This window comes from Falco rusticolus, chromosome 9, assembly GCF_015220075.1.
Source record: "Falco rusticolus isolate bFalRus1 chromosome 9, bFalRus1.pri, whole genome shotgun sequence".
Classification (NCBI taxonomy): Eukaryota; Metazoa; Chordata; class Aves; order Falconiformes; family Falconidae; genus Falco; species Falco rusticolus.
This window is the reverse complement of record NC_051195.1, coordinates 47,811,383-47,832,626: the sequence shown is the minus strand read 5'-3', so window position 1 is coordinate 47,832,626 and position 21,244 is coordinate 47,811,383. Positions and strand designations below refer to the sequence as shown.

General features: G+C 48.2%; 1 protein-coding gene across 2 annotated transcripts in view; it reads left to right on the top strand.

Moving 5' to 3' along the window:
* The window catches only part of COL5A1 (collagen type V alpha 1 chain), a 160,382-nt gene that overhangs the window by 72,580 nt on the left and 66,558 nt on the right, over positions 1–21,244 (top strand). For both annotated transcript variants that reach the window (XM_037399981.1, XM_037399980.1), the window contains exons 5-13: positions 209–340; positions 2,101–2,247; positions 2,380–2,628; positions 6,867–7,019; positions 7,316–7,372; positions 11,476–11,517; positions 11,787–11,849; positions 19,341–19,415; positions 20,952–21,044. In XM_037399981.1, coding sequence (XP_037255878.1) covers positions 209–340; positions 2,101–2,247; positions 2,380–2,628; positions 6,867–7,019; positions 7,316–7,372; positions 11,476–11,517; positions 11,787–11,849; positions 19,341–19,415; positions 20,952–21,044 — 1,011 coding nt within the window. The remainder of the gene's footprint in view (positions 1–208; positions 341–2,100; positions 2,248–2,379; positions 2,629–6,866; positions 7,020–7,315; positions 7,373–11,475; positions 11,518–11,786; positions 11,850–19,340; positions 19,416–20,951; positions 21,045–21,244) is intronic.

Here is a 21,244-nt window from a genome sequence, read left to right as displayed (position 1 = left end):
TAAGCAGCTGCTTGACCCTGCCCTGGACATGGAGGGGTTTTGCCTGGCTCATCTCAGGTGACATGCCCTGGTCAGGGAGGTGGCCCTGCCAAGTGTTTTGCTCTCCATTTCTTGGTGGTGTTTGTCCTCTTGACTGCGTTCTCAGGCTGGTGGCTCCACGTGCACCATCCATCATCCCCCTGACACTCTTATCTTCCCTTCTCTGCAGGGTGACATCCAGCAGCTCCTGATCGTGGCAGACCCCCGAGCAGCCTATGACTACTGTGAACACTACAGCCCTGACTGCGACACCGCCATCCCAGACTCCCCCCAGTCCCAGGACCCCAACCAGGATGAATATGTGAGTCCCTTGCAGGGTTTGGGGATGCTTTTGGGGCACCAGGAGCCAGCTCCATATTGCGGTTGGAAACACACTCAGCTTCTTCCTCCTGTTCAGGTTCCCTGCAACTCATCTGTAAGAGCTGAGACAGCTTGGGTTTAGGATTTGCAGGTTTTGGTCTTGGCTCTTGCCTTCGGGAGTTTCCCTTCCTTTCTGCGCTCCTTGCATTTCCAGACTGAAATGAATATTTGCTTGGAGCTCAAAAACTTGTGGGAGAGACAGCCTGAGCTGAGTGTGAAACACTGACCTTCCCTTGCAGGTCGAATCCTATCCAAAACAGGCACTTGCTTTTAAATTTCCAACTTTACTATTGAACTTGTAAAAAGATTAAGCAGTTCTTTTTCACCATTCTTTAAAACTACAGGTGTTAAAGAAGGGGGAAACGCTTTTGCCTATGAATTTGACATTGGAATTTCATTTTGGCAGGAACGCTCCTCGCTCATCTGTATAAGCTCTTGTGCTCAGTATCTTTTCTACAAAGAGTTGGCCTCGGACCTTTTCTTTAAAAAAAAAGAAAAGAAAGAAAAGAAAAAAACCCACCCTGATACAGGATGCCTTTTATTTCTGCTGCTCAATTAGTCATGTCTGTGTGGCTGATTCCTAGAAGAGCATCACCTGAATTTTACAGACTTTTAAGAGGTCTTAGACTCAGCTCACAGCAATTAGTGTCTGGCACCCTCAGACACTTCTCAGCATCTTGGCTGCTCTCCTGGGCTGATTTGTTGGTCCGTGCACTCTCTTGCTTTCAGCTGCTCTCAGATCTGCAGGCTCCTGCCGAATGCCCACAAAGCTGTAGTGCTGTCAGCCCGCTCTGGCTTAGCTTTTGGGTTTGTATTAAAAACCTGTGCCTAGCAGAGCTTTGGGGAGCAGAGCGATGCTTATGGATGAGGCACAGCTGCCCAACCCCAGGGAAGTGCCATAACCACTCTGCCAGTGCTTCTGGAGAAACGATAAATAAGTAAAATAAATAGTCTTCGGCGTGGTCAAAAGATGTGGTAGCAGGAAAATAAAATTCTTATTTTGGAGCCAGCAGTTCAACAAGGGTTGGCTTGTCTTAGGGCTGTGTTGCTCCGTGTAAGAATAACTCTTCCACACGCCGGCATTGGCTGCCAGTGAGAGCGATGGACCAGCAAAGAAATTTGCCATGCCGGGCTGTAACCAAATGTTTTGTTTGTATTTCATTTTGAAGAATGACTGACGCCTTGTGGAAAATGCTGAAAATATCTTGTTTTCCGAGCCCTCCTGCCTGCGGGCCACGGGCAGATGGGAAGTCACACAGATGCGATTAGTGCAGTTGAATGAGTGAAAACAGCATCCCTGCTTCTCAGAGCAGCTGCACGGTTCCGATGTTTTCTTCCCCTCTCTCGATATGTCAGATGTGTGACCTGGGAGGTCTCAACAGTCTGAGGTTAAAAAAATATATATAATTTTTTTTTTTTCTTTTTTTATTGTGTTACTTTGGGTGACTGAACTGCTGCAGGGTAGGTCCATCCTCTCTGATAAGGGAGAACGTGCCACAGGACCGAGAGGTGACTGGGAACCTCCTCAGATCACAACCATTGCCAAAGCAGCCCAAAGCCAGCCTCTTGGAGAAGGTTTCATGGAAGCTGGTGAACAAGAGGAAGGGAAAGATTTCACTGCATGGATCTGTATCACAACATGGCCATGCTGACATGATGTCTAAAAATGTCTGTTTTCTGCTTCTCATCTTCTCTTCGCAGTACACCGATGGGGAGGGAGAAGGTGACACCTACTACTATGAGTACCCCTACTACGAAGACGTTGACGAAGCTGTAAAGCCAGAAGCACCCACCGCCAAACCCAGCGCTCCCGAAGTGGCTGCTGGAGAGAGACCTGAAACCAAGCAGGTACCAGTGTGAGGTCCTGGCAAAGCTGTGGTTGACAAATGGCACCTTTATAGAAGGGGAGGTGGAGGATGATGCAGAATTTTCTTTTATTTTTCCCCCACCCCTCATTCTGGCATTTGATTTCTGCAATAGGACTACCCTGCCCCCACACCATCACCTGATGGAGGGGACCCTGGCAAGCAGGCGAAAGAGGATGCTACAGTGGATGACCCGCTTGTGGATGAGTACAACTATGAAACCATTAATGAAGAGTACTTCACGCCTCTCCCCTATGAAGATGTCAACTACAACGAAGAAGTGGACCCCCAGGGTGGACTCACTGAAAACGCCGTGGAAGCTGAACTCCCCACGAGTACTGTCATCACCTACAATGAGACCGATGTAATTTTAATGAGTGTTTTTTCCTTTCTCTTTGTTTTTTATTAATCCTGGTATGTCATAGCCCTGAGAGCAAAGGAGATGTGATCATCCATATGGTAAATCTGTAAGTGGTTTGGGCAGCTCTTGGAAGAGGAAGTCTCTTGTAAAATATTTTCACTCCAGATATTTCAGGGTGCGGAACACAGACATTTAGAATCTGGTTAAGGATTATTCCCCTGGAAAAATCTGTTCATACTGACATCTGAATTTCCCTGTGTGAAGTGCTTGTCTAACAAAAAGAAAAATGAGGGTGAATGTTAAAATCTAAGTTAAAACATTTTATTTCAAGGCTGTTAATATAAATCCTTTAAATGTTGATTGGATGGAGAACATCAATGTTTTTTATTTTGTCATTCTCATTGAATAGCACCTCTCAGACCGTAATTTTTTAAAAAACATTTCAACACTGGGACAAACCCTTAATTTCAAACTACTGCATACACCCAGGGAGAGCCCCTCTGTTTTGTGCACAGATCTTAGAGGTCAGTCCAGATCCCACAGCTGACGTTTCTGTTGGAGCCATTACAGTTTTAGTTACATGCACTTTAATATGCTTTAACTGAAATACATCGCACTGAGACTTTTCTAAGGACTTGCCCAGTTCTTGCCTTTTATATTGGTGCTCAAATAGGTCAGTGTTGGTCTTGTCCTTAGATGAGACTGAGATAAATTGTCACCGGGCTGCATGCAGTATAGCTCACCGTGCGGGAAAATACTGCTCCAGACGAGGCAAATTATTTGTTATCCAGGAGCATCATCAGCAAGGGGAGTCGATAGTGGGATGATGTTTCCTGGGAGGTAGGGTGGGAATTGCCAGAGGTTTGGGGTGGTTCCTGAAATGGAGAATGAATTGTGGGGCTGTCAAAACTCAAGGCTTTTAGGGAGGCACTGGAGAGTGGCGGAAGAGACGGCAAAAGTTGGCCAACGTATTTGGAGTTGGACCTGGGAGCCTGAATTGAAAAGGTGTCGGGGAAAGTGTCCAAGCAAAGAGCTGAGCAGCTGGAGTGAGGCAGGAGGAGAGCCAGCCACCCCCAGGGCTGGTGGCGTGGCGGGGATCGAGCCCAGCCAACTGGGGATTAAAAAAAAATGTGGTGGAGGAGGTTGAGCAGCCCAAAGTGATACACAGAGAGGAACAGAAAAGGCTCCAGTGGATTGAGGAAGTGAATGCCAACCAGAGGGAGCCCATGGATGGGAAACTTTTTTGTTTCCTGACAAAAAGCCAGAAATCTTTGGCCAAGCTTGAACTTTCTAAGAGAGAGGAATTAAAGACTGGATAGAAGGACCTTAAGGAAAAAAAAAATAAAAAAAAGGGAAGAGGAAATAAGAGGCTCAAGGGCCACTTTAGTAGTTAGGAAAAGGAAATGGAAGAGGAGGAAAGTTCAGGCAGGGAAACACATGGCGCAGCTTTCCGATGTGAGAGCTCAGCCTCTTCTTGGCAAAGCATCTCGTGGGGAGAGGGCGCAAACTCTGCGCCTGCAGCAGCGCCGGGAGAGCGGGTGTCTAGGGGAGGGCTGCAGGGTTGCTCCAGTGCAAGAGGAGGCTCCAGGGAATCTGTTGGCTGATGAGCAGAGAAAAGGACTGATGAGCAGAGAAAAGGACATGACTTGCCTGGCTGAAGGAGATTCCCATGCACTAAGGCAAAGGCTAATGCAGCGTGACATAGGGAAGACTCGTCAAAAATGCCAGCCAGCTGGACAAATACCCAAGAGGTATTTCAGGTTTACACCTCCGATGTGCGAGCTAAGACCCCTGCTTATTGCTTCATGGGCAATATGAAAGTGGGGATCAGGATCTCATGTGTGTAATTGCCTGTTACTGGAAATAGGGTTTTAGTAGGGGAGAACACAGCCTGCTAAAGTGGTTGGAGAAGTGTAGTTGCTCTTAAAAAAAGGTAAAAAATAAACCAATCTCATCAGTTCTTTGGCTAGTTTAGGAAGCAAAGTAGTGCTTATGGTCATGAGTAAGTGTGGCATAATTTCAAGGGGTCCCAGGTTTCTGCCAGCCACTGGGAAGGCAGCCAGAGCCCCCACGCTGTTGCAAAGGATACAGGTGTGTGGGAGGGCAGAGGTGGGCTGGGACACTGAGCATCCCCCCAGCAGCCCAGCACTGCTCCCTGTGGGTTGTGGGGTCAAGCAGGACAATGTTGGTCTGGTGCACTTTTAGCACCCCTTCACGGAGCTGTCACAAGATTGGGATGTGCCCGTCGCTGCTGAAGTTTGCCCGTCTATATTTTGGGAAGACTTTTAATTGCTACAACGGGAATTAAAAGGGGATTTAGTTTCACACAAGTGAAACTTTGTGGAGCCTGTGTGAGAGGTTTTGGAGGTAGGTGTACTCACTGAACTCTCCTGGGCTTGGGTTTCATTATGGCTAATAACTGTGTGATAAATGCCAGTGAAGCAATTCCAAGATTTAGTAGGCAGCAATACTCCCATGAACAAGAGGAGCTGGGGACAGATATATTTTGTTCATTGCCTGCTATTCATCAGGCAGTTTGCTTTACTTGTCCAGATGCATATACCAGGGCTTCGTATCTGCATTGCTTCTCAGAAGGGAAGAGTAAAAGGTGATTTAAATGAAGCTGTTACCAGCAAAGGAGAGTCACAGTGCTTTGCACACTGATTTTTGGACCTCCTCTTTTCTTTGCGGACTGTTTTCTGATGCAGGTTGCCTTAACAGCATTGTTAAGGAGATTATTTTTAGGCTTTTGGTTTGGTTTTTCTCCAAAGCACTTGCAAATCTCAGCATGGAGAACTTTCCTCCCCCTCTGCCCAGTTATTCAAAATACCATATCTGTCCATGCATATTGACTTGGGGCCCTTTAATCAAAATATCAAACCAGACATTTTTGACATTAATTTCAAGAAATGCAATTTGAAGAAAGCTTGCTATGTTATCCTCAAAAGCCTTTCTAGCAAGATAAACAGATTTTAAGGTTTCAAAGTGCAAACCAAGATGAAAGATTTTGAAGAGGATAAAAGATACGTGTGATAGATCTGTTTGAACGGTACAAAGACAAAATAATGCTAACTTTCCAAGTTTTCTGACTGAGTAATTACCAAACCATAATTTCTGCAAAGACCAGCTGGTATTTGCAGAGGTAAAAGAAGATGGGGTAGCAGTGTGATGATTGCCTTAGCACTAGGCTTAGTTTTACTTTAAAACCTCTTGAATTTAAGTGCACATGCTCATGCTTATGGGTTCTGAGCAGTTTTGGCACAGAAACAAAGTCTGGAAGTGGTGGTGGCGTTTGAGTGACTTTGAATTCATAGTGGTGAGGAGATAATATCTCTGGGAAGCACTGGAAATAAGTCCACTTATGGATCATTACCTGGATGGGACAGAAACAACAACAAAAAAATCATTAGCACATGTTGTTCTTTACGGTGCTGGTCGGAGTGAAGGATGCCAGGAGACGGTTGCCTGGCAGGCTGCAGAAAACAGAGGGGTATGGAGAGAAGCAAGGAAATTCTGATACTTGTCTCGATGTCCTTGCTTGTGGTCTGTAGCATCTGTTGCTGCAAGGATTCAGAAAGGGTTCAGGGATTAATGCCTCAAGTCTGTAAAAACTTTCTTCGTCTGCTCTTTGGACAAGCACAATCATAAATTGGATCCCAGACTAAACAAACAGGAGGTTTTCGTAGAAGCGAACTCGGATTTTTCCACATTTCTTCCTGTAATCGGATACTCATAATGGCACATTGCATTTCTGATGTGCATTTTAAAAGGACTGGAAGTGTGACTTTTTAAGCTTAATAATGCAGTGTCTCCAGTATTGAGCCTGTGAGAGATGGGTAGGGCTTGGAGTCTGAAACTTCCATTCCCTCTTTCTTCAGGCCTTCAGTGTTTGTGGGGTACCCTCCTGACATGAGCTGATGCTTTGTGCTGTGTTTTCTTTTCTTTGCTCAAACTTTTACACTCACAGTGTTGTTTCAGGGGTCAACAGAGAAATTCTAGGGAAAGCCAGGCTGTACACTTTGACGTAAAGATTCTCCCATCCTTCTTGGATGCTATTGGAGAAGACCCTTAGAGGCCACTGGAGACCTAAAATCTCCAGAATTTAACTTATCTTATGCTTTTTATTTGCACCTATTATTATAAGGCATCCTCACTTTGCAAAAACCGCACCCTTTATATTTCTGAAGTGTGCAGCCTAGAGAGATTTGCAGCCTGACATCTTGCTGCTCTTCTGCTTCCAGGCTGCTCAAGGAGGAGATGACCTGGATAAAGATTTCACCGAGGAAACAATAAAAGAATACGATGGGAATTATTACGATAACTATTATGACCGAACAGTGTCTCCTGATATTGGCCCTGGCATGCCTGCTAACCAGGACACCATATACGAAGGGGTAAGAGTTAATTTTCCATCGAGGGTAAGCCTCATTCAAAGTGTTTGTCTTCCCATGGTTTGTAGCATAGAGATGAGCAATGCCAAAACCCGTGAGAGCATCTCGCTTGGATTCAGCCACCTGCAACACGTGTGTTTTGCACGGGGCGAGGAGGAGGTGCCCTGTTTCTTTCCCACCCGAGCATCAGCAGCGCTTTGGTTGCAGAAGTTGTCCCAGAACCTCCAGTTCCTGCTGGAAGTGGTGATGCTGATGTCCTCTTTGACGGTCTGGCTTTGTCTCACCCTTGTTTGCTACAGATCGGTGGCCCACGGGGTGAGAAAGGACAGAAGGGGGAGCCTGCAATTATTGAGCCGGTAAGGACCATCTGTTTTTTCAGTGTTTTTTTCCTTTTTTGGGGGTTTGTTGGGGGTTTTTTTGCACACACACACACACCCCCCCCCAAGATAAAAGGTACAAGGGGTATGTTTGGTATGGTGTGGTGCTCTCAGTGGTACAGCTGGGAGGAAAATTTCCCATGGAAGAATTCCTTGGTTCATTTAAAAACTTTTAATATTAAAATACTGTAATTGTTATTTTTTTAAAACTTCAAGAAGTGACCTAAATTATGAAGGAAGTGCAAAATTTCCCATGAAATCTCTCATTTACCAAATAAAACCTAGGCCTTTTAGAACCGAAGCATTTCGGCAGAGAGGGCATGTCTCACCTCTCCAGAGGTTTTGAAGCGCCCCTGGCTCAGCAGCGATGCTGCTCCCACGAGCACCCACAGGCAGCGGCCAGGTCATATCCTGACCTGAGCTTGCAGCTTGGGGCTGGCTTTAATTGTGCAACTAATGGGTTCATCTCTGTGGAAATAAAAGGGTTCTCCCTGCACACAGCTGCAGGGGAGAAGAGGTTTGCTCCTGCGCCTGCTCCAGTGTCCCACCAGCTTTCCACTTACAGAAGAAACCCTGTGTCATCCCCGGAGTGGAATCTGGCGCTTGCTTTCTTTATGATTCTGCCCTAGCTGGTTTCTGAGGTGGTTTTTCTTATTAAAGAACAGTTATAAACTGCCTGTGGCCTTTGCAGTCTGCAAAAAAACCTGGGTGCCCAACTGAACACCCCCTGAGGTGAGGATGGAGCCGCTCCCCAGCTTCCCTGGTGGTGGGGGACGGCTGCTGTTGGCTCCAAGGTGCCCGCTGAGCAGAGCAAGAGGCTGTTGGTCCATGGCCATGTGTCTGTCCCTCATGGCGTGGCAGGATGCTGAGGGTCCCATGCCCGCTCCTCCCCGGGCTGGAAATGGGGCTTCAGGTCCTTGCAACCACCTTCCCTGAGCCTTGTCCCCGAAGGGCTGAGCGCACGCTCACTGCACACCAGCAACTCAATTAACCTAATTTTCCTTGGCAGAGGGCCAGCGTGGCGCCCAGCATCGCAGCAGCACTTCCCATCACTTGGAAGCCATTATTTTTCTTTTAATTCTTCCTTCCCTTCTTTGCCCTGACGCTTTTGCAGATAGCAGGGGCGGGGTGGGGGGCAGGGAGAGCTGGGGTGCAGCACTAGGGCTTGAAAGGCCTGAATGAGCACCTTACAAAGGCATTTCCAACCTTTCCTTCCTTCTCTTCCTTTCTGTGTCTTGCTCCCGCTCTGCAAACAAAAGGAAGAGTGAGAGATTTGCTTGTTGGAGGTGTGGGAAGGGCGGAGGGCAGGCGAACCCCACAAAGACAATGGCAGAAACCCAGCCTGCCGTGGCCAGAACCAATCTGAAATGCTACAAAGCGAACAAAATAGTTAAGTTTAATCATCCAGAAAGAATTTGGCTGCCTTTGCTATTTCAAAACACTGGAGCATGTATAGCTTTTGCCAGAAAGTAAACAAGACCAAATGCCGCCTTTTTCCTCTCCGTGCGGTTCTTCTTCAGCAGAGAGAAATTCAGATTTGCTGTGCTGCTTTTTTTTTTTTTTTTTTTTTTTTAATGGGAGCTGCAGCAAAGGGGGAATAAAAACCAAATGCAGAAGTCATTCTGCTGGATTTTCTCTCCTTTTCGTTCAAACCGTCTGTCCTTCAATCCTTGCTCTGTGCTGACACTTGCTGGAGGCAGCGGGGCAGCACAGGAGCAGGGCAAGGAGGATGCAGCTGGGGTTGGCTGGGACACCCTGCATCCCAGCTCTGGAGCCACCAGGCTGCCTTTGCCTCCTCAAAGACCCTTTGACGGGGGCCCTGGTGCTCGTGCCTGCCTTTGGGGGGCGGGGTGTGCGGGGTGGTGGTCAGCCCTTGCACAGCACCTCTGTGCATTGCAGTTAGCTTTTGGGCTGTTTCTGTGATACTGGCTTTGCTTGTGGGTAGCACCTGGGTGTTGATTGACTAGAAGAAGCACCCTGTTTCACCCCCTGGACAGTCCTAAATCCATGGTTTGCTTGCTACCCCAAGGTGATTGCTCTCAGTGGCATCTCCCCACCGGTCCTGGTCCCAGAACCCTCCCACGTTTCCATTGCTCCTGTTGATGAGCAGTCATATAAACAGTGGAGATTTCTTGCCAAGGAGAATCTCCAGCTGTCCCTAAAGCTAGAGCTCAACATAAACCAACAGATAAATATGGGAAGATGCCAAGGATGTTTGCATTGCAAACTGGCTAATTACCCCAACCTCTTCCCCCGTGTGGAGGAGCCTCTGCAGCTGGCCATGGGCAGTGGAGCCGTGGTGCTGTGCGTGCTCAGAGCATGGCACCCAGCAGCCCAGGAGTGTCCTGGGGAGACCTGTGTGGGCTCTGGCTCTCTGCACCAGCCCAGCCACAACACCCATGCGAAAATGTCCCGTGGGTTGGTCTCAACAAGGATGGAGCCAGCACACAGGGGAGAGGTTTGCTGGGAGCTCTGGGTTTTCCTGTGCGATGTCCTCATCATGTGTCTGAAGAGGGAGCCGGTGCTTAGTGGGTGTCCTGGGGGACACCTCCATCAGCATAGCTCACTGCTTCTTGGTAGGCTCCAACAGCAAACAGCTCATATTTGGGGCAGGTTGGAGGGATGTCATGTAGGGTCGACCCCTAATTCCTCCCCACCTCAGAAGAGAGCAGCGGCTCTGTGGCAGGCAGGCAGGCAGGCAGCAAACCGCTGTCAAATGGGCATGGGGTGAAGTCTGTGGCCTAAATTCTTTACTGGTGAAGAACAACCGCGCAGGTGCTTCGGTGATGACAGCACCAAAAAATTTCCCCTAACACATCCAAACAAAGTGGAAGCCAGATTGTAAATGAGGTGGTAATGAGTAGTGTGGACACTGGGGAAAGACAGAAAGTAGTGCTGGCCACGCATTAGCAGTGCAGAAACACGCATCCCACTAATGGAAGCAGGGATGGTCACGGCAGCATGTTTTACTTTTGGGGCAGGACCGCCTGGATTTTCCTTTAGATATTTCAGTTTTGTTCAGTTCAGCCCTGTCTGCTGCCGTGGGGTCAGCTGAGGCTTTTAGCACCAGAGCCTGAGCCCAGGAGAACGGCTAAGGATGACCCGGGACCAGTCCTGGCACTGGCTTCCTCCAGGCTTCTCCCATACGAGCCAGCTGCTTGTCTACAGATTTTCACGGGCTGATTTCATCTCACAGGATAGATGTCCCTGTTTGCTATGGAAGAACTGGGAAGCACTGGGATTGCTTTGGCTTTACCTGGGTGCTGCTGGGGGCGTGGTCACTGCTCCAGAGTTAAAAGGGTAGTTCTCGCTGTGGGGCTTTTCCCAACAGATCCGTGCTGATGCCTTCTGGAAAGCATTTGCCATGGGCAAATTTTATTTTATTGGGAGAATTCTTTCCTGCCTCTTACATACCCATGAGGAGGAAGAAAAAAAAAAGCAGCTTAGTTCTAGTGAGTACATGATAGACTTGATTTAAAGTTATGACAAAATATTTAGATTAAAAGGCATGGAATAACATTATTCTACCATTTTGCCCACACAGTGATTTCCTAGGTACACAAAGTAAATCACAGCATGCAGTCTGCTGGGAAAGTAATTTAAAAAAGAAACCCTTGCAATTTGATTATTAACTTTTTTTTTAAAGTTGCTTGGGTCTAGAAACAGCTTCTTCCTGAAGATGAGCTCTTCTCCTGCTTGGGCACCATCAAGGCTGGACCTACCCCAGGATTTGCTCTTTGGCCAGGAGCTAAGGCAGAAGGGTTGTGTTTGGGAAGGGGACCCTGCGCTGGGACAAGGGTGGGCTTGGTGCTGGGGGAAGGACTGTTTTGCTGTGCCCTGTGCAATTCAAATAAATGGTATTTGGCTTTTTGATGGGCAGTGCCCTTTGTGCCTTTGGGAACAGGGACACAGGAGATGTCATCTAGAGGGACTGGAAGCCCTTCAGCTCTGGGATGCCTAGACCTAGCAGCAAGACCTGAAATATTTGAGAACGGATAAAGCATTGGGCTTTCCAGCTCTGTAATCAAAGTGACTTTGAGGATGCTCCTGGCTAATCACCTTTTTTTCTTCCTCTTGCTCAGGGCATGCTGGTGGAAGGTCCGCCCGGTCCCGAAGGCCCAGCAGTAAGTGGCACTTTGTCTGTACCTTGCAGGGAAGGATGTGCGTGGCTCTGGGGTGCTGAGTGCACATGGCAGGGCTCAGCACACAGCTGTTCCTGGGCTCTATTGCTTCCATATGCCACGCATGTGCACAGACCGCTTTGGGGTCGGCTTTCTGGTGCAAAAATAAACAGAAAGCTCTAATTCTTTTCCTGCTTCTACAAATATGTTACAAATAATAACACATTTTCCTTTAGCAGCTTATATGGTTTTTTCTGTCTTTTCTATGCTAGGGCCTTCCAGGACCTCCAGGACCAACTGGACCTGTGGGCTTAATGGGTGACCCTGGGGAGAGAGTGAGTACCCATGTTTTTCTCCTTTTTGGCTGAAGGCTTCAGTCCTTTTCTGTGTGCAAAGTGGGACTGTGGGGAGCCCTAAAATACTGCTCATCTTGCAATAGCAATTTCCTCTGGGTCAACCCCAAAAAGAGCTTGTGGGTAGGGTACAGGGCAGACCTTTGCATCCAGGGGCAAAGAGCTGGGGAGCAACCACACTAGTCAAATGCAGTAAGCAGTTTTCTCCAGGTTAAAAGCAAGAGTATGGCTAACAAAGCCTCTGCTCTCTATCCGTGCCCTTTGGCATTGGTTGCTCCTTCCAGTGCAGGAGCTGGGCTGGGGCACTGGGAAAACCAGGATGAGCACAACACACATAAAATAGCCATTGGCACAGTAAAGCAAAGCTCAGCCATAATTCTGCATCCTCATTCCAGCTGATGTCGTGAGTCCTGGCAGGGGGGGTGGTTTTGATTGGGTCCAGGATGGTCCCAGGGTCACACCATCACCACTGCTGTGGGTCTTTCCTCACCCCCGCTTGGTGTCCCAGACTGCTCCTGGTGGGAAGGTGACTCTTGTGCAGCACCTCGCCTTTTCTGTAGGTGGATTATTGGTCTGTACCCGTGAGCCCTAGAGACTGATTCATGTGCTTTAGCAGTGCAGTAACTTAGGTTTTGTGTTTGGTTTTGATGGTACTTTAAATCAGTTTTGTCCCTGGCAGCCGCTGCTTTGTGAACTGCTGCCAGCAGAAGCCTCCAGCTTTAGGGTGTCTCATCAGAGGCAGCTGCTCCCAAGCACTTGTGTGGACTGTGACCCCAAATTCCATAGTTTAGCACCACAGTTCAGTCAGAGCTGCATATTTATTTGTTACTGTGGAGTCCTCAGCTGGGATCAGAAACGACCTGTGTTTTGGGAGCTGCTGGACTTGAGCCTCGGGTCAGTAAGTGGTGCACAAGCACCATTCGAGTGGCAATCTGTGTACTTGGCAATGCCAAAAATTAAAACCTACTCTCCTCACTCCCCAAGCTGAGCCTTTGAAATGACCCTCATACCAACACGCTCCTCATTTGCCTTTGTCCACCCACCATTCAAGCCTCTTCCCCCTCCCTGGCAGAGGCAGCCAGGTAAGCAGGTACTGATGCCAAGCTGCCTGGGTGGATGGGGACCAGGCTGCACCCTGCGTCCAGTGGGAATTTTGGCCTGATACCTAGGGGGAAATTCCCTGCAGCACAGATGGGCTCTGGCTTTGCACAGAGGCTGAGGTGGGATCAGCCCTGGCTGCCAGAGCAGCTCAGTTTGGGTCTGAAACTAGAGGAGTGCACACAGCACCCTTGAGCAATACTGGTTTGGGTGATGGAGCACCAAAACCGGGGCAGTGTTGGCAGGGAAGAGCTGTTCCTGCCGCGATGCAGCCTGGCGGACCAGCGTGAAGGGCTACGGGCTGGTGCAGCAGCAGCACAGGGGTGTGTGTGTACCAGCAGCAGTCTCGCCTGAGTAAATTCATTGATTTCAGTGGGTTTGCATGAGTAAAACAAACGCAGCTTGGAGCTTGACACTGCTTCAGTGCCTTGGCACATCCTGATGCTGAGTGCCGTCAGATACGCCTTCAGAATAGCTTCTAGCGTACTGCTGTTTCATCTGGGGAATGGGGCTCCCAGCAGCCCTAATGCCAGCCTCTACCTATGGCTCATTTTGGCCTGAGGCATCCCAGCAGTCTCATTAGCGAAAAGGGCAAAAATTGTGCCTACAGGTGGGTTTCCGAAGGCAGGTGTGGTTGGAGGTCTGTTTTTGTAGGATTTCTCTGGAAAGCGCAGGAGGGAGGAGAGCAGCGGTGACACAGATGACAGGAGATGCCCCTGAACACGCAGAATCCTGCTGCTCTCAGTGCTGTCACCCACGAATGCAAAACATCTTTCTAAGGAAGGGAGCGCTTATCAGCAAACACTTCCCTAATCTGATCGCTGAGGTCGTGAGCACCTCTGTTCTTCTGGCAGAGAAGGCAGCCTGCTACCCGTGGCAGGCTCTTGTGCACCACAGCATCCTCTGCTGATCCAGTTGTTCCCAGATGGGGAACCGCATCCTATTTGCTGGATAAGCTGGGGTGACCCAGGCTCTCTGTGTTTGTAGGGCTTCCAATTCTTCTGGCAGATTTTGGTTGAATTCTGCCCAGACAAGGGGGAAAAAGCCAATGATCAGGTTCGAATGGGGATAGATAAAGAGGTTGTGCTGTTCTGCTGTGTGTCTTAGCACCGCTAATTGCTGTAACTGCTGTTAAGGATTTGTGTTGTGACCTTGCTTATCTTTTATTTTCAAAAAACCTTTTTTTTTGGTCTTAATTAAGCAATCTAAGACCCAGAAAGAATAGGAAGGAGTATTCACTCCATTGCAGAGGATCAGAACAAGATCTCTGCACTACTTAGGATCTCACCTTAGCCTCTTTTTAAATGCCGGAGTGATGCCAGGGGTTTGCCATGGCTGTCTCTGTGGTCACCATCAGGTGTGCATCAAACCCTCTGGTTTTCATTTCTTCTTACTGCCAGCCTGGCTGCGGGCATGGCAACACCAGCTGAGGCACCCCTGGAAGCCACCAAGCACGGTTATCCACCAGAACACAGGAAGGGATGTATCAAACCATGAAAACACCAATTAGACAGAAAGACTGAATATTTTTCCCAAAGTTCTTCCCGGCCTGGCTCTCTGTATGGGTTAAGTTGAGGCTGAGCCGCTGTGCCTTACCTTGCAGAGGTGTTTAAGTTGGTATTTACCCTTCCCTTCTCCCCTCAGCTTTTAAAATCCAGCTGTGTTCCCTTTTCTGGCCGATGTACCCTTGAGCTGTTGTACTTCCCTAGTGCTGCTCTTGCCGTTGCTCCTTTCCCACCCATCCTGGTGGTTCTCCATCCCACCTGCTTGTCAGCAGTAAGCAAGAGATGGGAAAATGCCCCTCTGGGATTTGGTGCTCTTCCAAATTACCGTCCCATTGGGATGGGTTTGGGATCCCCTGGGACCTGGCTGTCTTCCTGGGGGACACAGGCAGGAGGGGTGGGATTCCTAGCTTCCCTGCCCGCTGGAGGACCAAGCAACCAGCTGGCTCCAAAGCTACATTATTCACCTCTGAGCCCCATGATGTGCACGTTGGAAAATACAACCACTAAAAGAAATAAAATTATTGCTAGCCTGCACTGGGAAGTGCTGCAGTTTTAAGGTGTACTTGAGGAGATTACTCGGGTGTCGGGGGCATTCCTGTGGCAATGACCCTAACCTGGGTCCTGTATTATTTTTAACTAAGGCTCTTTTTTTTGCCGCCTTGGTCCTTGGGGACTTGGCTGGAGTCCGCTGGCTGCTGCACTTCCCCCCCCCCCCCCGCCCCCTCACACACACACACCTCCCCAGAGCATTGCCCCACCTCATTTACACTCCTGCTGTATTTATTGTTTTTTGATGGCACAGTAATAACGTTTCTTGCGGTTGTGACATGATTGAGAACGAGAAACCCTGACTGTGCTCCATCGATCGGGTGCCTGCAAGCTCAGAAAGTCAATACACAGCTGCAGGCTCAGCCCATGGCCGGGAGCCAGAGCCACCGCTCAGAGGTTGGCTTAACCCTTGAGGCACTGAGGTCCTGCTTCCTCTTACACTACACCAGCAGAAGGACCACGCGAGGGCTCTGCATCCTTGGGTGTTGGCCTTCATAGAGGATGGGTGAGCTAGGCAACAGTCTCAGCAGCGGTTTGCATCTTGCAGTGGTCTAAGATTAGTCAAAAGAGCCATGTGGCTTCATCGGGCTCTTGGTGCATCTTCATCCTGCATGGGTGCTACGTGTTGTCCAGCTTGCTCTTCTCCCCGTGACGTGCTGCTTCTGCTCCAAAGAGTTCAGTTGCCTGGCAGGATGGATGCTGACCCCGGCGATGAGGCAGTCTGTATCTTTGCCACTTGTCCAGGCAGATGCAGACGTTTGCTGGCCAGGCTCCCCTTGAATGGCTGTGCAAAGCCAATCAGCAGCAGACACACTGTCCCCGATGATGTTGTTCCACACCCTGCAATGAAAGGCGTAATTTGCATTCTAGCACAGACGGCACATCCTGCTTTTCTGAGCGTCCAGAACAGAGTGTAATACAACATATTATGCATAGAGAAGCAATGAACTTCCAGAGCCAGGAACGGCAACTGTATTAAAATACTCCTTTTCAATTAGAGCAGCTCCTCTTTTAATTTGTTTATTATTAACCCTGCATATAGCTCATGAATTTACATGACACTTATATGTGCACGGTGAGGAACATTTCCTATGCCCGCCTCTGATAGAAAGACTTTCTATTTGCAATCAGGCAGGTGCACTGAATTAATACACCAACAATATTCAGTTATGTTAATATTGGCCAACACTCGTTTAGCTCTGTTTTATTCATCATGTCAGTTTGTTCATTTATCCCAGTTACTTTACGACTCGAAGAAGAGCTTGTGTCACTGGCAGAGCTGCAGAGCAGCCTGTTAGTGGGAGGTTTCAGAGGACTCATCTGGGGGGAGGTGGTTTAGGATGACTCTAGGCAGGTTTCTTTGAGCTGTGGGCAAAAGGAAATATGGCACTTAGGAGACCAGGCAGCTATTTCATGGATATTCCAGACTGGAATGGAGGAAGTGGGAAAACGTGCCCTTTTGAACGAGATGAGGTGCAGCGTTAGAGCAAACTGCAGCTCTGTCGCTGACCCTGCTGTGTGTTTGGAAATCTGGGGTGTCTGGGTGCTCTGGGCTTGATCAGCATACCTCTGGGGTAAGGCTGGTTGCAAAGCACTAGCTGTGTCTTCCAAGACCATTCAGTCATTGCATCCCAAAGGACTTATTCCCCCTGAGAACAGTTTTGCATCTCGAAAGTCTAAGAGGATCCCTAAAATCCTTACTGGGGTTCTGAAAGGCTTGACACCTTCAGGAACGCCCTTTTTTTTCCATCAGATGTTAAGCAATGCCTTACCTGGAAGACACTAAATACTGTGAGAAAGATCTTCAGTTGCCTAATTTTCTGACCAGGGCTGAAAATATCAGAAAAATAATCCTAGAGAGAGACACTTAAAACAAATTTTGAGGCTTAATACTGTGGGCTGCTGGGCATTGCTCTGTCTGTCGTTGTCTGCTGCTCAAGAAGCCTGAGCACTAACACCCCGAGGTTTCAGTTTAAACATTCCCTTGAATTATTGCACTAGTGTTTGCACTCAGCATGGCATTTTAGTGCACTGCACCAAATAAAAGCTGAAGTCCCCATCTCTGGCTGCTATATATCAGCAGATCTCTATTTACATAATGAGAGTGCACAGATTTACACCAACTGAGACTCTGGCGTGCTGCATTTCTTAAAGGCATTCATGAATTTAAATTTACAAAGTGCTTTATGGGTTTGATTTGCCTCCATACCATTGCCCCCTGCTGCTGCACCCCACAAGGCAAAGACCTCACACACCCAACCCGAAACAAAAAGAGGCGCTTATGGATAAAAACATTGCATCAAGGTTTGTCAGGCAGAGTACACACAGAGAGCTAAACAGGCTCATTCCTGATCTGTCATGTGCAGGACCAGAGTTAAAGAAGAGGGAGATGGAGGAACGTTTATTATATAAAATGAGTCTGGCCTAAATTATTTATTGTGCTTCTGCTCCAACAGATGGGACTGCCCTCTGTACCTCATCGGCAGAGTCAGGGACTCCAGTGTTGGCCAGACTAAGTAAACAGCGTGAATGTTAACATCATGAGCTTGTCTTGAAAAATGGATGGGCTGGCGTGTTATGCAGTCTCCCTTCAGTGCTGAGGGAGCTGCTGGGTTGTTGATTTTTTTTCTCTTTTTGCTGATAAATCACTGGCTGCAGTGCTGTCTGCTGCAGCGCTGGGAGCAGCGTTGTTATTCCAGGCCGGTTGCGGTGCAGACCTGGGCTCGGCGGCCGCAGCGCTGCTCTGCCCTGTAATTGCGGAGCGGGTCCGGCCACAGGCCAGCGGAGCGATGCTCTGCCTGTGGCTGGGTGGAGCCCTGGCAGCTCTTCACCCCCACCCTGGTGCTGGGCTCTAATTTAGCGCTTGAAACTTTGGCTTCCATGTTTTGGGTTCCTGTTTAAGAGGGAGACAAATGTTAAATGGAGTGTGGCATAGAGGGGAACGGATGAAGAGGGAGCAAAGAGTTGTGAGAGGTGCCAAGTCATGCGCAAAAATCTTGCTGGAAGACAGTGAGGCAAGGATAACACATCAAATGTCTTGGTTTGGTTGTTTGTTGTTTTTAAATGCTCCATTTTTTTAGTGACTTTGTTGGCTATTTCTCCTTCCCTCCTCCTTTCCCACCTTTATCTACCTCCGTTTGCCTTGTGGGATCAGTGTGTGACTTCCTAGGGCAGCATCTGGCTCCTCTGTGTCTCTGTAGCGTGTCCACGTATGTCTGTGATTTGTGGCAGGGTTTTATTTTTACTTTTGTTTGGCGTTGGCACGGGCTGGAGGGCTTCAGGCAGGTTGAAGAGAGTGAGAACTAACATAGATACTTGTTGCTTGCCCTTCGAAGCACTTTGGTTCTCCGCAGATGGATTTATTATTGGCATTTAGTAAATAGGGGACTGTCCAAGTCCTCAAGCTGGAGCTGTTGAACGGGCAGTCCTGCCTGCCTTGCCATGAAATGAGCACCAGGGCTCCTCTTGGCATCACTGGGACTTGAGTGGTGAAGCCTTCGGCTTCTCGAGCTGATGTGAAAATTGCAATTAGGCATGCGCATCGAGTAGTTGGATGTCATCCTCATTTGCATGTAGGATTGCTGGATGGATGTGCACATTTGTGTTAACTTAAACTTTTTGCCAAGTACACAGTTGGGAATACAAATAATCTATGGGCTGTCTTAGGAAAATTGGCCATATTTGATTATTTATAGCTTCATCAATAGATCTTTTACTGCATGCTTGTTTCTTTAGTACAAGTTAAAGATACACAACGGATGTTAATCAGCACGGCTCCATTGAGGTCCTGAGAGTTTTGCTGATTTACAGCCACTGACAGCATCACTCCATTGTAGATGGAAGTAGCCTCATAGGACTGGGAAAAGAAAAAGACAGAAGGGAGAAAAATGGAATGACCCAGACGAGTGAGCATACACAGAAATGTATTTATCTTTCCACATTTCTATCTCACTGACTTGAATTATGAAGTTTCATATACTTTTTCAATAGGTTTTAACAGACCCAACTAAGCATTGATTCCATTAACTTGGAACATTGCAAAGACTTTTATTGCTCGCTCGAAAACTGCATGTGGCAGACCCTGGAAATACGGGGGCCAGGATGTAAGAAGAGGGAATTACTTAAGAAAAATCATACGTGCTTACAGATGTGCTTCTACAAAATTTGCCATAGCATCGGGATGCCCGTGTGCTCAATGCCAGTCAGTCAAGATAGGGGACCTTTTGTATTGTGATACGTGCCTTTACAGCCACAACTGCTCAAGTATGGTTGCGACTAAAATGACACTACAGGAGTTTATTTCTATCTATTCTTCTTGTAGGGACCACCTGGTCGCCCAGGTCTTCCAGGAGCAGATGGTTTACCAGGACCACCAGGGACAATGCTTATGTTGCCTGTAAGTACCAGTGTAACTAAAAAAACATTTAAATGAATCGGGCCTCTCAGCTTTGCTGCTTCTTAATGACTGTTCTTGCAGAAATCTCCCATCTCTTATACCAAGGACACATTTTCCTTGGTATAAAAGATGAGTCCAGGTAGTTCCCTGTTTAAATTTGCTCTTTGCAAAGTGCTGTAACTTCTTCACTGGTCAAAAGCACAGGGCAGGCAGGTTTAAATTTCCATAAATGAAGAATGAGCTTAAGTGTTTCTGACTGGGCATGGTGTTGGAGAGTGAAAGTCATGAAAAAGCAATGGAATACACCTCCAAGGGCCCAGTTTCCAGGCAGACCCCTCCTTCTAGCAGCTCTTCAAAGCAGATGCCAAAATTGTAAGCACCTGAACGAACTGCTCTCTTTTAATGACCAGTGGTTATTTTGCTTTTTTTTTTTTTTCCCCCCCTCCTACATGAAGCTAGCAAGTACCAAGTCAGCCTTCTTGGTCTTGGGATGCTAAAGGAATGGTTATTTTTTGTGTCTGCTTTGATGTGAGGAAACCCTATGGAAACCAGCTGCTGAAAATAAGTGGTTAGGTACCAAAGGGAAAGCGTCTTTAGTGAAAAACCGCAAAACTCTTGTATAAGCTCCAAATGGTAGGGTGATACTTGTGTAGGTTTCTGGCAGGGTGCCTAGGACAGCCTGGGCCAAGCGCTCAACATGGAGCTTAGCTGGCCATTACAATACATTTGTTGGCCCCTACAGTAATCAACCGTAGGCCTATAAATTGCATCTCTTTGAATCTGCTTGCCAAGTTCATGTGGTCATATACCTAGCGCCAACCAAGTGGAATGCAGAGGTGAAATGGAGGTGAAAGAGCTGTCCAAGTAGGTTCTGTAGCCTGGAGAGTCCTCCTTGCAAAACCCCAAACACACATGCAATTAAAGGCAGGAGGAGGGGGTGTGTCCTGGGAAGTGGGCTTGTAGCTGGGGTGGTAGAAGAGGCAGAAGAAAACATTAAACTCCTTTCAAGTCTGGGAAAATAAAGCATTAATGCTTGGGGGTTTTTTAAATCCTTTGTGTGCTGAAGGATCCTGGCTTAAACAATCAGCCAAACTCTGTTCTTTGAAGCATCCTGCCATGCTTGAGAAATACAGCCTTTGTCCCAGGGCATACGGGCAGCTACAGCCAAGTAACCTGATGCAACCCCATCTCCAGGGGTCTCCAGGCCAACAGCATCCGCATGGGAACATCAGCCTTGTGAGAACTTAGTTTTGAACAGTGGTGTGTGAGGTCCTCACAGTTCAGAGCCTACAATCCCTCTTGTTGTGCATTTCTTTGAGCTGGCAGAATCTGCTGCATGGGGACGGAGACGGGGAACAGTCGGTTTGTGCCTGTGAGCTGGGTGACCTGAGAGCGCGCTGGTTAATGGGATGGTCTGGAAGGACAGGGATGGGGTTGAGTCAGTCATGCTGAACAGAATTGTTTAGGAGTCAGGCCAGAGTGAGGGTGCAGGGACAGCAACACTGTGACCTGCTTTCTCCATCTTGTTCCCATCAGTTCCGCTTTAGTGGAGGAGGAGATGCTGGCTCTAAGGGACCTCTCGTTTCAGCCCAGGAGGCCCAAGCCCAAGCCATCCTGCAGCAGGCCAGGGTAAGTGAAGGGTGGTGGGGATGTCTCTTGCAGCAGTTGCCTGAGGAAGCGGAGGAGAATCAGGATAAATGTGTTGGAGATGTCTTCATACTTGCACCATCCGTGGTGCTGGCAATGCTAATGCCTCTCATCTGTGATGGAATTGGTTGTGTGGTTTGAGGTGTGAGGGCATCTGGATGACTTGGCCTTTTACCAATGGC